This window comes from Macaca thibetana, chromosome 11 (assembly GCF_024542745.1).
Source record: "Macaca thibetana thibetana isolate TM-01 chromosome 11, ASM2454274v1, whole genome shotgun sequence".
In the NCBI taxonomy this organism is placed as follows: domain Eukaryota; kingdom Metazoa; phylum Chordata; class Mammalia; order Primates; family Cercopithecidae; genus Macaca; species Macaca thibetana.
In genome coordinates, this window is record NC_065588.1 from 30,754,947 (window position 1) to 30,772,318 (window position 17,372).

The following is a 17,372-nucleotide window of genomic DNA, read 5'->3' on the forward strand; positions in this document are numbered from 1 at the left end:
GGTGGGGGGAGGGATTGCATTGGGAGTTATACCTGATGTAAATGATGAGTTGATGGGTGCAGCACAGCAACATGGCACAAGTATACATATGTAACAAACCTGCACATTATGCACATGTACCCTACAACTTAAAGTATAATAATAATAAATAAATTAAAAAAAAAAAAAAAAAAAAAAAACAAAGATGTGGCTAGTGGTAAGATCTTTTGCTAAGACATCAGAAAGATTTAAGGGAGCACCTAGCAGACATTTCTCAGCAAGGTAAAAGGATTTTTAAGAACCTTAAAACATTGTCTCACCTGTGGGACAAATTAGAGAGATTTCTCAAAAAGAATTATGGCTTTGGGGTATGGAGTGAACCCCAATAAGACATGTAGCAAACCCACAAATTTTCTGAGAGGATTATATTGGTGAGAGCACCACTGGTTTGAATTAGAAGGGACAAAGACCATTCACAATGAAGAGAGTTTGCAGCTAAATTTTTAATAGTTGGTAAACAAGCTGAGAAGTCTACTCAACTACAAAGATGAGCCATTTTTATTGAAAAGAAAAAGACATCTCAGAAGGCAGAACCCAAATATCACAGCAGAGCCAAAAGCTGGGAAAAAACAGGATTAGACAATCACTCCAAGGAAGCAGAAGTGAGTTCTCATCAAGTATTCCCTGTCACCAAAGGAATGGGTCCTGGCAATGTGTGTCCAGATAGATTTCAAAATTCCTATGGCTAATCATTGCTAAGTACCTTCCATTTCTCACATTTTTTTAAATGAGAATATCTATGTGAATATTCTCTCTCTGCCTCACCTTTGTGTGTAGGATGGAGGTGGGGAGGGCAGTAAACTTCTTTTAGTTCTCTGGTGTCCTCATCAAGAAGAGCACATAACTACTTTTGAACCTAATGCAGACAGATTATAAAATAATGGAATTTGAGTATGACGCCATAACTGGATGAGACTTTGCGAGTCTTGGGAAGGGACTTGAATTATTGGGAGAGAATGCAGATTGTGGCATGTTTTTACTATAATGGCTCCCAATGAACTACAATATCCTGTGTCCACCTGCTTTTGCAAAGTGACTTTGCCACCCCACCCATCAAGAGGTAGAGTCTACTTCTCTACCCCTTTAATCTGAGCTGAACTTGTTTTATTATAATAGAATTTAGCCTAGGCCAGGCACAGTGGCTCACACCTGTAATCACAGCAACTTTGGAGGCAGAGGCATGTGGATCGCTTGAGCCCAGGAGTTCCAGACCAGCCTGGGCAACATGGTGAGACTCTGTCTTTACAAAAAACACAAAAAATTAGCCTGGCGTGGTGGCATGTGCCTGTAGTCCCAGCTACTTGGGAGGCTGAGGTGGGAGGATCACTTGAGCCTGGGAGGCAGAGGTTGCAGTGAGCTGTGATCACACCACTGCACTCCAGCCTAGGTGACAGAGATCGTATCTCAAAAAAAAAAAAAAAATTGAATGCAACCTAAGTAATATTGTGACTTCAAAGGCTAGACCATAACAAGTCAGGCAGCTTCTATTTACACTCTCTTGTGAAGTGGCCGTCATGATGTGAAAAACCTTGGTCTTCTTCCTTGAGGATGAATGACTACATGGAGAGAGGGGCCTAGTTGACTCAGATGAGCCCAGCCCCAGAAAATCAAGCAGTTAAATGCAGCTGTGGGAGTGAGACCCTGACAATACAAAAAGAAAAAAAAAAGAAAAAGAAAAAGAAAAAGAACCACCTGATCAATGCACAGAACAGGGAAGGGGGTAAGTTTTGTTTTTTTTTTTTAAGCCAGCAAATTTTGGGGTGATTTGTTATGCAGCAAAACTGACTGAAACAGTACATAATGAACTGCCTATTTAATAATAAGTGTCTAATTAATTTCAAATCCCTTTCTTAAGTTGTCAGAAGGGCTAATTCCCAAATTTCTGCAGTCACAGTTAAGCCCAACCTAGATGCAGATAATCTGACCAGTTTTCTCCTCTTAAGCTTCACAGTACATAAAAAATTGCTCTTTAGAAACATAAAAAAGAAAAAAAATGCTCCATCCTTTACCCTGCCTTATCTCGCTCAAAGTGAGTTTATGAACAGTGTATTAGTTATTCTTATTAGCATAACAAATGGTCCCCAAACTTAGCAGCTCAAAACAGTAATTGTTTATCTCACACAGTTTCTGAGAGTCAGGAATCCAGCAGTGACTTAGTTGGGCAATTATGACTCAGAGCCTTCATGAGGTGGTAGTCAAGCCAGAGCTAAGTTTAAGACTTGTCAAGGGTTGAAGCATCTAATTCCATGTTGACTCATATGTCTACTGGAAGGAGGCTTCAGTTCCAAATGATGTAGGCCTCTCTGTAAAGCTGTTCATGACATGGCTTATGAGCCATGACATTAGAGCAAATAATATCAGATAAAGCACCCAAGATGGAAATCAGTTTTTCATAACCTATTCTTGGAAGTGACATCCCATAACTTCTCCTGCATGCTTCTAAACTCACAGTCCAACCATAGAACAATGTGAAAGGGAATTAGTCAAGGGATAGTAAGAATCACTGGGGGCCATCTGGGAGGCTGGATATCACAAGTGAATAATAATCCATCTGCAGTCACACATCTCTCTAGATGCAAAGAGCTAGTGTGTCTCCTACATCAGTTAGCATTCTACGTTGTAAGCAATAGCAGCTGCTCTAGCTAATTTAAGTAGAAAAGGAACTCAATGAAAGGATCTTAGGTTCTCACAGAACTAAAAGGAAATCTTACAAACAAGGCTCAGAAACAGGATATTAGATGACTGATTAAAGATATATTTGATAAATGAAAAGATTACACTTATAATATTTTGCATTTGTTTAGATACTATGCTATTATAAGAAGTACATTAAACAATCACAGCCCATGGGATGTAATCAAAATGCAAATTTATTTTTGTTTTCCATTCTCTCTTTACATTTTATCCACTGGAAAAAGTTTTTATCTGCTTTTAGATAACAATCCCTAGCAGACCTGAGGATTTTCTGATCATGCTTAAGAAATAAGCCTCAAAATCACTTAATATTGTAAAACATAAACTTGATTTAGAAATTTAAATGTCCTGCCCAAAATATTAATCAATACTTCAGTCTTCAAAAATGAGAATTCTCCTGCATCTGTCCTCCACCAGTCCGTGCATTTATTTTCTATTGTTGCTATAACAAATTACCACTAATGTAACGGCTTACAACCCACAAATGTATCATCTTACAGTTCTAGAAGTCAGCAGTCCTAGATGGGTCTTATCGGGCTAAAATGAAGGTGTTGGTAGGACGACATTTCATCCTGGAGACTCTAGGAGACTGTTTCCTTGCCTTTTCCAGCGTCTAAAGGCCGCCTGCATTAGTTGGCTCACAGTGCCCTTCCTCCATCTTCAAAGTCAGCAATAATGGACTCAGTCCTCACTCCAGCCTTCTCTTCTGCCTCCCTCTTCCACTTTAAAGAAACCCCATGATTACACTGGGTGCACGTGGATAACCCAGGATACTCTCCCTGTTTTAAGATCAGCTGATCAGCAAACTGAATTCTACCTGGAATCTTAATTCCCCTTTTCCATGTAAAGTTACATTTTTACAGTTTCCAAGGATTAGGACATAGACATCTTTGCGTGTTTGGGGGTCGTGGGACGGGAGTCACTATTCTGCTTACACAGCCTATAATAGAGCAGCCAATCACAGGACAACCACTGGTAAGGATTAACACAATGTGGCGAGATCATGATACAGCAGTAAGGGAAGTAGCACCACCTGGCAGTGGTGGCTAGTTAAGATTATTCCCTGTTTATTAATCCTATGTTGAAGGAAGAGGCTAAAAGCCTACCAAGTGGAGTTATACTGAAAAAGTAAACAATCTGCTTATTTATTTCTGCCTTCAGAGAATCACTTGACTATACTACCCAGTCACAACCCCATTAATGGTACTTGGAGTACCAAATGTAGAGTCTAAAACCTCACTCTTTGGAAATATGAAACCACAGCAAAGGTTTCAAATGCAACCCATTTAACTAGTAAAATGAAAATTGGTCTTGTTCCCCCAAAATAGACAACACCCTCATGAAGAAATAAACACTTCTTGCTGGTACCTATTGATGTTAAATATCTTGTTTTATTTGAAAATGCTACCAACCCTGACACCACCCAGCTGAGGGTTGTCTGACAGCAGCAGCTGCAGGGAGCTAAAAATTATGAAATTAAATTTATAGTTTTGATTACTGGGATTGGCCAACATTGGGTTATCTGGTTTGAAAAACTGTGTGTAATACATATATACAACAAATTCCTTATTTTGAAAAAAGTACATAATTTGTATTAGTAAAAAAAGAAAATTAGCTTCTTGCTAAATAGCAACACAAAAGCATGTGAAAATATAAATCTCACTGCTAAGGGTAAATACATAGACAAATACAGAATAATGTAATATTGTAATGGTGGTGCATAAATCACTTTTAACCCTAGCATAAAAGACAAAAGTATTAAGAATATAACCACAAAATATTGGTTAATGGATACACAATATAAAAAGGGAATTCTGACATCAATAACAAAGTGGGGAATGGGAGAGTAAAAGTGTAGTTTTTGTATGTGACTGAAGTTATCAGCTCAAAATAGACTGGTACAATTCTAAGGAGGGTTATGCAAGCTTCACAGTAAATACAAAGAAAAATCTTCAGCAGATACAAAAAAGAGAACAGAATCAGAATATATGACCATAAAAAATTATCAAATCACAAAAACAGCAAGAGGAGAAGAGAGGAACAAAAGAACCACGAAACAGAAACCAATGAACAAAAATGGCAGTAGTAAGTTCTTATCAATCAATAATTTCTTTAAATGTAATTCACCAAAGATATAGAGTAGCTGAATGGATTAAAAAGCAAGATCTAATTACAAGATGTCTACAAAAGACTCACTTTAGATTTAAGGACATACATAGACTGACAGTGAAGGGATGAAACAAGACATATCATGCAAATGGTCACCAAAAGAGAGCGTAAGCAGCTTTTCTTATATTAGACAAAAAGACTTTAAGTCAAAAACTGTCACAAGAGACAAAGAAGGTAATTACATAATGATAAAAGGGTCAATTCAACAGGAAGACATAACAATTGTTTTTAATAACACCATAAGCCAAATGGACCTAACAGACATGTACAGAACCTTCTACCTAACAGCAGCAGAATATACATTCCTCTTAACTGCACATGAAACATTCTCCAAGATAGATTACATGCAAGGTCACGAAACAAGTTCTAACAAATTTAAGATGACTGAAATAATTTCAATTATCTTTTTTGACTACAAAGAAATGAAGCTAGAAATCAATAAAAGAAAAACGGAAAAATTCACAAATACATGGAAGTTAAGCAATATATTCAACCATTGGGTCAAAGAGGAAATTTTAAAAATTAGAAGATATCGTGAGACAAACAAAAACACAACATGCCAAAACTTATGGGAGGTGGCAAAAGCAGTGCTAAAATGGAAGTTTATAGTGATAAATGTCTACATTAAAAAAGATCTCCAACAACTTAACATTATACTTCAAGGAACTAGAAAAAGAAGCCCAAAACTAGCAGAAAGAAGGAAATAATAAAGATTAGAGCAGAAATAAATGAAGACAAGAAAGCAAAGGAAAGTCGACAAACTGAAGTTTGTTTTTTTGAAAAGATAATCAAAATCAACAAACCCTTAACTAGGAAAAAATAAAATAAAATCAGAAATAGGAGATACAACCAATGCCATATAAATTTTTTAAAGGAACTAATATAAACAATTACATGTTAACACATTGGACGACCCAGAAGAAATGAATAAATTCCTAGAAACATACAAGCTACCAAGATTGAATCAAGAAGAAATAGAAAGCCTGAACAGATCAATAACAAATAAGGAGATTGAATCAGCAATTTAAAACCTTCAATCAAAGAAAAGCCCAGGAACCAAATGGAAGAAGAAACCAGTGAAATAGAGGCAGTGAAAAAAGGCAACTGGAGCGTACTTTCCAAGAAGTTGCACACAATGAGATAGCTGAGGAAGGGCCAAATTACTTAGGGTGGCCGGGTGCCCTGGCTCACAGTTCCAATCCCAGCTCTTTGGGAGGCCAAGGTGGAAAGATAGTTCAAGGCCAGAAGTTTGAGACATGCCTGGGCAACATATTGAGTCCCTGTCTCTACAAAAAATTTAAAAAATAGCCAGGCATGGTGGTGCTTGCCTGTACTCCCAGCTACTCAGGAAGCTAATGTAGAATCACTTGACCCCATGAGATCAATCTGCAGTGAACTGTGATCACACCATTGCATTCCAGCCTGGGCAACAAAGTGAGACCCTGTCTCTAAAAATAAAGTAAAATAAACTTTTTTTATTTATTTATTTTTTATTTTTATTTTTATTAGAAAAAGAGGGAATCCTCCCTAACTCATTTTATGAGGCCAACATCATCCTGATACCAAAGCCTGGCAGAGACACAACAAAAAAAGAGAATTTTAGACCAATATCCCTGATGAACATCGATGCAAAAATCCTCAATAAAATACTGGCAATCGGATTCAGCAGCACATCAAAAAGCTTATCCACCATGATCAAGTGGGCTTCATCCCTGGGATGCAAGGTTGGTTCAACATTCACAAATCAATAAACATAATCCAGCATATAAACAGAACCAAAGACAAGAACCACATGATTATCTCAATAGATGCAGAAAAGGCTTTTGACAAAATTCAACAGCCCTTCATGCTAAAAACGCTCAATAAATTCGCTATTGATGGAACGCACCTCAAAATAATGAGAGCTATTTATGACAAACCCACAGCCAATATCATACTGAATGGGCAACAACTGGAAAAATTCCCTTTGAAAACCGGCACAAGACAGGGATGCCCTCTCTCACCACTCCTATTCAACATAGTGTTGGAAGTTCTGGCTAGGGCAATCAGGCAACAGGAAGAAATAAAGGGTATTCAGTTAGGAAAAGAAGAAGTCAAATTGTCCCTGTTTGCAGATGACATGATTGTATATTTAGAAAACCCCATCATCTCAGCCCACAATCTCCTTAAGCTAATAAGCAACTCAGCAAAGTCTCAGGATACAAAATCAATGTGCAAAAATCACAAGCATTCTTATACATCAGTAACAGACAGAGAGCCAAATCATGAATGAACTCCCATTCACAATTGCTTCAAAGAGAATAAAATACCTAGGAATCCAACTTACAAGGGATGTAAAGGACCTCTTCAAGGAGAACTACAAACCACTGCTCAGTGAAATAAAAGAGGACACAAACACATGGAAGAACATACCATGCTCATGGATAGGAAGAATCAATATCGTGAAAATGGCCATACCGCCCAAGGTTATTTATAGATTCAATGCCATCCCCATCAAGCTACCAATGAGTTTCTTCACAGAATTGGAAAAAGCTGCTTTAAAGTTCATATGGAACCAAAAAAGAGCCCGCATCGCCAAGACAATCCTAAGTCAAAAGAACAAAGCTGGAGGCATCACGCTACCTGACTTCAAACTATACTACAAGGCTACAGTAACCAAAACAGCATGGTACTGGTACCAAAACAGAGATATAGACCAATGGAGTAAAATAAACTTAAGGCATTATGACCCATGTTAAGGATTTTCTCTTTATCCTAACACCATCAAGGGATCTTAATCAGGTTTTTGATACAATCAATATTTTGCATTTTGAATAAATCACTCTATTGTGTGAATAGGTTAAGAATGGTGCTATGGGACAGAAGAGCAGATGTAAGAGCTAATATTTGAAGATTCTAGAATATTCTAGCAAAGCAATGGTTGTAGCTTACACTAAGGTGACATCGAGAGCAGCAGAGACTCAAAATATATTTTGAAGAGCGAATCAGTGAGACATAGTAAGTGTTTTAAGTGTTTGGGTCTGGGGAGTGAGGAAGTGGAGTGAAGATGAACAAGCTTAAAAATTAAATAGAGAAGAATGAGGCCATAAGGGGAAAGGAAAGGAAAAGAACAGCTGGAGTTAGAAGAAGGTGCTTTGCCATGCAGACTACAGAAAGAGAGGTCTGAAAAAAATAACCTACCTGGAATGCTGCTGCACATAGAAACTGTGCACTAGATTTAGGAACAGAAAGCAGGGGGCACAGTGACCCACAGACAACAGCTTCCTTCCAGCGGCATACATCTACTTCACCATCCAGCTGCTGTTGCACACTTGTTTTCTCCACAGGAACCTATCTCCAAGATCTTATTTGTGGCCTCCGAGATGCCTCTAAGATCCAAACTCATTGGCAGAACGTCAATCATCCATTTGTTCATGTGTTCATTCTATTGACCACGCTTAGCCACCAGATGCAGGGCATTAGAAAGACAACAAAACATGTCTACAAAATATTAATACCACATAAAGCACAATCTCTGCCCTCAAGTCTATAATCAATGGTGTGAGCAATTCAAGGCCAAACAAAACACATACCAGTGGTGTGGAAAAGAGGAAAGAGCTCATTCCGATGGCAGGGATTACCCACATGTGAAGGAATTCTAATTCATTGGCATGCTGTATGTCAAACTGTATGGAAATAAACTGTATGGAAATCAGGAGGGATGAGGGTCCAGCTGCTGGCAGTTCTCAGGAGAGAAATGACTGGCAAGGAAGAGAAACTGAGGGTACTGCCCACACTCACTAGGCAGTAGGAATGGTGGGTCACTCTAAACTTAAGAGTGATGTGTTGGGACACTGGGCCACAGTGGACAGGTGCCTGTGAGGCCCTACTGTGTAGTACCGTTTCTCCCCAGGTTTTCCCTTCATAAGTAGGGAGGTCCAGTGGGGAAAGTCTCCATAAGGTCACTCCTGCCCGAGTTGCTCTCAGCCCCTGCATATTCCATAGCCTAAAGAAAGTTTCCAATTTCCAGCTCTTGAGGGGCATCCATCTACTTGTGAAAATCTTTTTCAAGTTGGATGACCTCCAAGATGAGCTTCTTCCCATGTGTCCGGCAGGGAGCATGTGCATCCTCTTCTCTTCCTCCTTGATGTTTGGGCTTGCACTCCCTCTTCTTAACAAGACAGCCCTTTCCTTCGTCTAGCTGCACTGCTGTCTGGCCTGGACTCTCAGACTACCCAGACACATGCCTTCTGTCACCGACACACCTTTCTTGGCTACAGGATCAGCCATAGTTGCCCTTTGTGCTTCTTCCTCAAACATAGTCTAACTACAGAGTATAAGCCATCTCTTTATTTATTGATTTTGCAGCCTTTCTTGCTAGCAGACTGCCTAGAAAGTTCCCAACCCACCCAGGCAGCATTTGTACAGCAGTTTCAATGGAGAAAGTAAGGTGGGACAGAAAAGATTGCTATTTAAGGCTCAACTAATTTTTAATGCATGAAACATTCATGCATACACACACATGCACATACATGGTCCTAACACGGCCAAGTTTCCCTTTTATGCCTGGATTATTCAGTCTCCCTTGCTAAACAGCAAACTGTACTATAATTCATTATATTACTTAATGACAATTTAAAATAACTGTTTTCTTAGGAATTTTCACTGATTAACAATGTAATGGGTCTTATCATCATGCAAGTACAAGTATGTGCTCCATGACCCTTCAGTCAATAATGGACTACATAAATGACAGTGGACCCATAAGTGAATGGAGCTGGAGAATTCCTATCACCTAGTACTTACTATACTTGCTATTTTAGTGCATACTCCTACTTACTAAAAAAGTGAACTGTGAAACAGCCTCAGGCAGGTCCTTCAGTAGGTGTTCCAGAAGGAGGCATTGCTACATAGGAGATGACCACTCCATACATGTTATTGCCCATGAAGTCCTTCCAGTGGGACAAGATGTGGAGGTGGAAGACAGGGATATTGGTGATCCTGACTCTAGGTAGGCCTACACTAATGTGTCTGTGTCTTAGTCACTAACAAAGTTTAAAAAGTAAACACATTTTAAAAATAGACAAAAGCTCATAGAATAAGGATATTAAAAAGGAAAATGTTTTTGTACAGCTGTACAATGTGATTTAAGCTAAGTGTTATTACAAAAGAGCTAAAAAGTTAAAAGTTCACAAAAAGTTACAGTAAACTAAGATTATTGAAGAAAATTGTTTTATAAATTTAGTGTAGCCTAAGTGTACAGTTTTATAAAGTCTACAGTAGTGTGCAGCAATGTCCTAAACATTCATGTTCACTCACCACGCAAAGCAGCTCTCAGTCCTGCAAACTCCATTCATACATTTTTATCTTTTATATCACATTTCTAGTGTACCTTTTGTGTTTAGATACATAATTACTTACCATTGTGTTACAATTGCCTATAGTATTCAGTATAGTACAGTAACATGCTGTACAGGTTTGTAGTCAAGGAGCAATAGGCTATCCCATACAGCCTAGGTGTGTAGTAAGCTACACCATGTAGGTTTGTGTAAGTAGACTCTAGGATGCTCACACAATAACAAAATGCCCATGAAGCATTTATAAGAACATATCCATTATTGACACATGACCGTATTACCAGTCCAGTTTTGACCAGTAATAATTTGGTAGTAGACCCATCAGAAAATTGCACCATTTTAGTGATATCTTCCTTTCCTTCCAGGTCCCACTGTGGTTGAACGCTCTGTCCCTTTCCAGAGAGCTCTGACACCCTTGTGCAGACCTCCTGGTTCATGAGATGGGCTCTCACTCCCTACTTCTCTCCATGTATTAGCTGTTCCTGATAAGCCCTGGTTACCCTCCCAGACCTACAGTCCACTGTGCTTCAGGTCCCCAGATGTCAGGAAAACATATTGATGGGTTATTATCAACTGCTTAAAGCACCTCCACATTTCAGAAAACATTTCACACAGAAGAGTTCAGAATCCTGGGAATCAGTCCGCATTTTATTTTATAGTACATTCATATAAGTTCCTGTATTTCCAAGGTAACCAGGTCACATTCAGGTTAGCACTGCTGGTAACAAAATCATACAACTACCCTGGCTTCAAAAACAAGATAGGGTGATGCACATTAATACCTCTTTCCCTTTGATACGGCAGAAGACAGTACATCACAAAATAAAATCTCAAAAATCACATGCCTTTTACAATCCAGTGTGAAGGCATACCATTTATGTTAAAATTAGACCATGTGGAACATGAGAATAAAGAGTTTGAAAGCTCTCTAAAATTTCTCCCAATGCCATCTTTCGCTTCTAATGCCAGTTGGCATGTTCAGCTTCAATGCCTTGGGAAGGGAGGGGCAGAGGAAAGCAGGGGGTCACAGAACTCCAAAACTCATGGTTTTCCAGGCTACTTCTATAGAGATTACTTAACCTAAAATTCTAAAGAGTTAATATGCATGAGGGATGGTAATATAGGAAGCACCTGAAAAAAATTCCTCCAGTCACTGATGGGAAATTTAAGCTGTGAATTTTTGTGAATTTTCAATTTCACAGAAAGGAAAATCTGTATCACATCTAGTAATATGTTAAGTTCTGAAGATACATTTTTCATTTGGCTGAATAAAAACCCTATGATCCATGTTCTGGTCTTGAACCAGGTCAGAAAAACAATGTAATCTCCATCTGTAATATTTCCTATAGGCCACCTAAGAGTGCAGCCACCCCAACCATTGAAAATTTTGAGAAGTCAAACTGAGCTATAATAAAGACACAAACAAATCAGGTAGGAGAAAATCCAAAGATGTGAGAAAGCGAGAAGTTAGATTTGTTTGGGTCTTTTTCCTAGATTACAAAAAAAATACATCATTATAAAATGCTTTGAACCCTGGTCCAACACAGCTGGAATGACAAGTTATTTAACATACAAGTCCCCATCCAGAAAGACAGTGTGCTTATGTAGCACCTTTCTCTTAGAAGTTCAATGTGCTTTAGGTATGATTATCAATTAATTGCATAATTACATTATTCAGAATATACTCCGACTTACTGCTGACTCCACTGACTAAAGAGCCCCTGCCACTTGCTGCCAAGAAATTGAGTCCTGAACTTACAAGGTTAGGAGTGAAATTGGTATGTGTATTTGTTGACCCCAAAAGAAATACCACCCCTTTTCAAGGCAGAAAAAAATGAGAGAAGAGGGAGTAAGACACTTCTTTAAAAAGCCACGAAACATCTTATGAAAAACCAGAGCCAGTGCATATTTTATAATACAACCCCTGAAAACAGCCCCCAGCAGCAGGGTGAGCAGAGGGAGCAGTGAAGATTTGGAAACCAGAGTGACTTGCAGTAACTGCCTAACAATAAATTCACAGAGTAAAACGCAGAATAGTCGACATATAACCAAGGTTTATGTTGTATCTAGAAATATGTTTTATGCTTTAAAAAAAATTGCAATGCACTCCAAAAATTTTTTTCTGATAATTCATGTACAACAGAAGGCACTGTTATCCGTATAAATCCATTGATTCTGCAAGGCAAAAACCTGAGACGTGCAAGTCGATCCAATCCTCTAAAACGACCTTGGGCATTCAGCCTTTGGAACATATGGTTTGTCCTTTTCAGTCCAATGATTGTTTTTCTTTCATTTCATACTTACAGTAGCTGTTTAAATATATATTTCAGGGTGACAAAGGTCAAAGGGGAAAGAGTAGATAAAAGTGCTGCCTAATGCCAGATGGTAGCTGGTACAGCAGGAGGGCCCTGAAAGCAGCCCCCTCATTTCATCCCCTTGACCCTCACACTCCTTTTGTGAAATAAAATGCAGTGATGACAATTGGTCAGCTGATGTTCTTTCCTTCAGTTGTTGCTGGGCACAGTCCCAAAGTTAAATGCGGAGAGGACTCCTTTGTTTTCAAAGGTGAAGCCTCCCTGTTGTTCAATCTTCTTCTTTGCTTCTAGCATTTTTCAAAAGAAAAGGGGAGAAGAAAAAAAAAAAGAATGCTTAAGGTGACGAAGTTGGAGATGACCCAAAGGAGCCAGATTGTTTATATGCTTAGAACTGTGAAAGAATGTGACTCGTAGTATTAGTTATTCTGCCAAAGAAGAACTAAGAATAACAGACCCATGTCAATAAGGTGGTATGTTCACTACCATCGGAACATCTGCAAAAAAACGAGTAAAAAGAAAACACATCTCAGAGTTGGATTCTACTTCACTGTCTCTACTGCTGAAAGAGGGCCCAGATTTCTCATATCAGGAGGGCTGATCGAGAATCTGCACAGAACTGAAGATCTAAGTCCATGCAGAAGAACCAGCATTCAAAAATCTAGATGTCTAGTTTGCAATGTTTCCTACTAAAATTTTTTTGTAACTACAAAATCGTTTCCAACGACAATCTACAAGTAACTATAATAATCAACATAAAATAATTCCTCCAGCTTAAAAACTGAAAATTAACAACAAGAAACAATGTCAAATAAAGCCCAACAATGAGAAATGGAGGACATTCCATTTCCAGGAATACAAGCTCCTAGGAAGAATTCATCAAGTGCCTTTGGCCCACGGCTGAAATGTTTAGGGGAGCGATCCAGCTGATTAAGTTTCCCTCGGCAAGACTTATCCCAACCCTTACTTTGTACCTTTACCTCCAACATACGATATGAATGTGAATGAGAACACCACTAGGAGATACATATTAATGTGCAGGTTTTTGCAAAGTTAAGACATCATGAGTGATTAAAACAATCATACAATAATGACAATTCCTTATTATCTTAAAGGGTGAGTCTCTAACAATTTTAAAAACAGTGTTTAGGTGCCACCTGGCTCATCAAATAAGGCTGACTGTTGGCACTGTGACACATGCACTTCACTCTGGAGGTTACTCTGGCTGACCTGCCACCGTCCGTCGGTGCTCTGCCAGTGTGTACACCTCCTGCAGTGCTGTCCGCTGATCCTCGCTGAGTGGTGCCATCAGCAGCTGGTACCAGGCAGCATCTCGACTCTGCACAGCTGTTGCAATTGGGGAGGAAAAGACAGGAGGGCACAGTGACTATTAATTTAGAGAACAAGTAGTAACATGATCAAATTACAAAGAAATTATCCCAGACAGTAACAAAGAGTACAGTACTACAATACACACAAGGTAATGAAACTTATGCCAACAAAGGATTATTTCTGAGTACCCACTTCGTACCCAGCTATGTGGGATATCAAAGGAAGGTAACAACATTGCAAATCTCTAGTCTGCCTAGTTCTCTGTCTCCTTTGCTGTCTTCTATGGATGTTCTCTAAAATCCAGAACACCTGTACTCACTCATTACCATTTTCCTCTGGAATTGTCATACTACCTGCAGCTTCAGCATTGCTACCACCCCAAGGACCCAAATCTGTACCTCTAGCAAAAATCTTCCCCTAAGCCTCCTGGACGGTTCCATTTGAATAGCTCATCTCAAACTCAACACAACTAAAACCAAATTTAACAATTTCCTCCCAAACCTTCTATCTCTCCATTTATCTCACCAGTTCTATTAGTCTCCCAGTCAACTACTGTCCATTCTTTAACATCTCTGAGCATGCCCTCTCCACACCCAAAGCTCTGCTTCTTTCTTACTGTCTTTCATCTATATGCTGCTTTCCATCAAATGTCACCCTCCCCATTCCAGGTCTCTATACACCTAAATTAATAAAGTGATCTCCTTTGGCTCCCACATCTAGTCCTTTCCAGTTTTTTCCTGCACATAATCCATCACCGGATAACTCCCCTGAAATGACTTACCACATCTACAAGGTCACCGCCTCAGAACACAACTTTCAACACTATTCCAATGGGCAATGGGATGGACCACCTCAGTCCAGAATTCAAGGCCACTATAGCCCAGTCCAACTGTATTCCTTCAGTGTTTAAGCAGTGGCCCCTACATGCTGGTTTAAAGCTGCTTGTCACTTGAGAAGCATCTTTAAAAATACATCTCCTGAGATCCTACTCAAGATCTAAAAGCTTTCTTGGTGATTATGACACACCCATGTCTGGAACTACACTAGGGCACACCTTCCATATTTCCATCTCCACGTTTATGCTGTTATATTTGCCATGCTTTGGAATATAGTTTCCTGTGCTCTCTGCCTCCAATTCCTGTGAATTTCAATAAACACATCTAGGTAGTTTTTTCTTCATTAATGTTATTTGTAGCAACACTACAAAATTGTTACTAATATTGCCTTATTAGTAACAACATTTACGCATAAGGATGTTCATTTTAATAACCCTCATAATGGCAAAAACATTGGAAACAATCTTAAATGTCCCACAGTGGAACTAAATTACAATATAACTATGGAAATACTATGTAACCATAAAACAAATAATCTATATTAATGAGATTTAAAATAATTTATTTGATTAATAACTTTCTAAATAGCCTCATTGGCTTGTTTTTATTCTGTAAATTTTCCATTTCCATTTTTCCACTAGGTTACTGGTCTTACGCATTTGAGGATGGCGTCTGTACACTGTGTACGTTATGCCTATTATGCATATGTGGCAAATATTTTCTCCCCCCAATCATTTATGAGTCCTGTAACTGTAATTAAACTGTCCTCTGTTGTTTAAAATTGGCAAATTACTTACATAGTAAAAAGTCACTGTCTTATGCTAGCAATTGCATTCTACAGATTGTGAATAACTAATAGGTTGTTAGCTACAACTTTTAAGCAACACATGCCTGAAGCACTTCATTCTTTGCTATAAAAATGCTTGCCCATTTATGCCTAAAGGATGAACAACATACACAGATACTCCATATATTACTTTTGCAAGGACAACCTACAGGTTCACCCTGCTACTTCTCAATGATGAAAATTGCTAGGATTGGGGGATAGGTGTTCATTATTTTAATTTCCATCATTTCATATATGTTTGTTTGGGGATTTCTATCATAAGGAATAAACAAAAAAATTTTTTAAAGAATCTAGACCAATCTTGGGCAGATATCAAAACAGGAAGAAGTGAAGAAAGAGTTTAGAAAAAAAAAATATCAGAAGATGTGGGGAATAAAGACATACTTATCAGAGCTTGTGTAAAAAACTGATATTCATCCACACTATTGTCAAGGTCAAGTGGAGTACTGAACCCCTCAAGCGCGGTTTCTTCCAATACTTCTTCATCCCAATCATCATCTTCCTCCTCCTCATCTTCGCCTCTTCCATTATTTGACTGCATCGCTTGAGCAGTTACATTCGTCTCCTCTTCATCACTTGAAATCTCCTCTGTGAACCCATTAATTATTTAAAAAGAATCAAAACACATACGGACAAAATATAAAATTTCGTGACAAAAACCAAAGACTATAAAACTATACTCTGGAAAGGAAAAAGATCTTCCACAAAATTTTAATAAAAATAAATCTTATCTCTGGTGTAAAGAGGAGAATCAAAAAATAAAAATAAAAAATAAAATAAATAAACCTTATCTTTACTGTAGAGTTTGCTAAGTTGAGAATGTCCTTATCTTCCTCACTGAAAACAAGTTCCCTAAACCTGTTATCCAGATGAACATTACTACTGTTAGGCTATGCACGTTCATTAATACAAGAATATTATTCAATTGCATATTTCAAAATTACCTTTGTTTAAAACAAAAGTGACTGTACAGTCTGTGCATGTGTTTTAAACAATGGCTTCCTATTGAGAATTCAGTCCTCTTAATTAACTGAGTTGATTATAAACTGCTTAGAAATGCCCAAATGAGATCATTTCTGCTAGTAGAAACAGTAAAAATACAGATCCAGCCATCCCACTTCAGGGTATATATCTAAAATATTTGAAATCAGTATGTAGAACAGATGTCAGCAGCCCTGTGTTCACTGCAGCATTATCAGCATTATTCACAATAGCCAAGTTACAGAATCAACCTAAGTCAACAACAGATGAATAAAGAAAATGTGGATTCTTTAAAATGAAACACTATTCAGCTTTTAAAAAGGTAATTCTGTCATTTCCAACAACATGGATGAACTTGGACATTATGATAAGCAAAATAAGTCAGGCACAGAAAGACACATACTGCCTGTTCTCACTTATACATAGAATCTAAAACAATCAAACTCATAGAAGTAGAAAGTAGAATGGTGGCTACCAGAGGCTGGAGGTGGTGGGAATGAGGGAATGTTAGTAAAAGGGTACAAAGTCTCAGACAGGAAGAATTAGGTTTTTGTTTTGTTTTGTTTTGTTTTTGGTATCTATTGTACAGCATGGTGAATAGAGTTAATAGTATATCGTACATTTCAAAATTGGCAAGACTGTAAATTTCAAATGTTCCCACCATTAAAAAGGCTATTTAAGGTGATGGATATATTAGTTTGATTTAATCATTCCACATTATATTCACAAATCATAACATCACTTTGTACTCCACAAATATATAATTTGATAATTTATAATAAAAAGAAATAGCAAAAATATAAAGAAAAATAGTTAGCTACATGTG

At 38.1% G+C, this 17,372-nt stretch overlaps 1 protein-coding gene across 1 annotated transcript in view; it reads right to left on the bottom strand.

Moving 5' to 3' along the window:
- Window positions 1–10,865: 10,865 nt before the first annotated feature.
- The window catches only part of IPO8 (importin 8), a 67,809-nt gene continuing 61,302 nt past the window's right edge, over window positions 10,866–17,372 (bottom strand). Inside the window, exons 23-25 of the mRNA XM_050750252.1 lie at window positions 15,950–16,153; window positions 13,781–13,897; window positions 10,866–12,840 (exon numbers count right to left, since the gene is read on the bottom strand). Of these exons, the coding sequence (XP_050606209.1) occupies window positions 12,743–12,840; window positions 13,781–13,897; window positions 15,950–16,153 (419 nt within the window). The 3' untranslated portion in view covers window positions 10,866–12,742. The remainder of the gene's footprint in view (window positions 12,841–13,780; window positions 13,898–15,949; window positions 16,154–17,372) is intronic.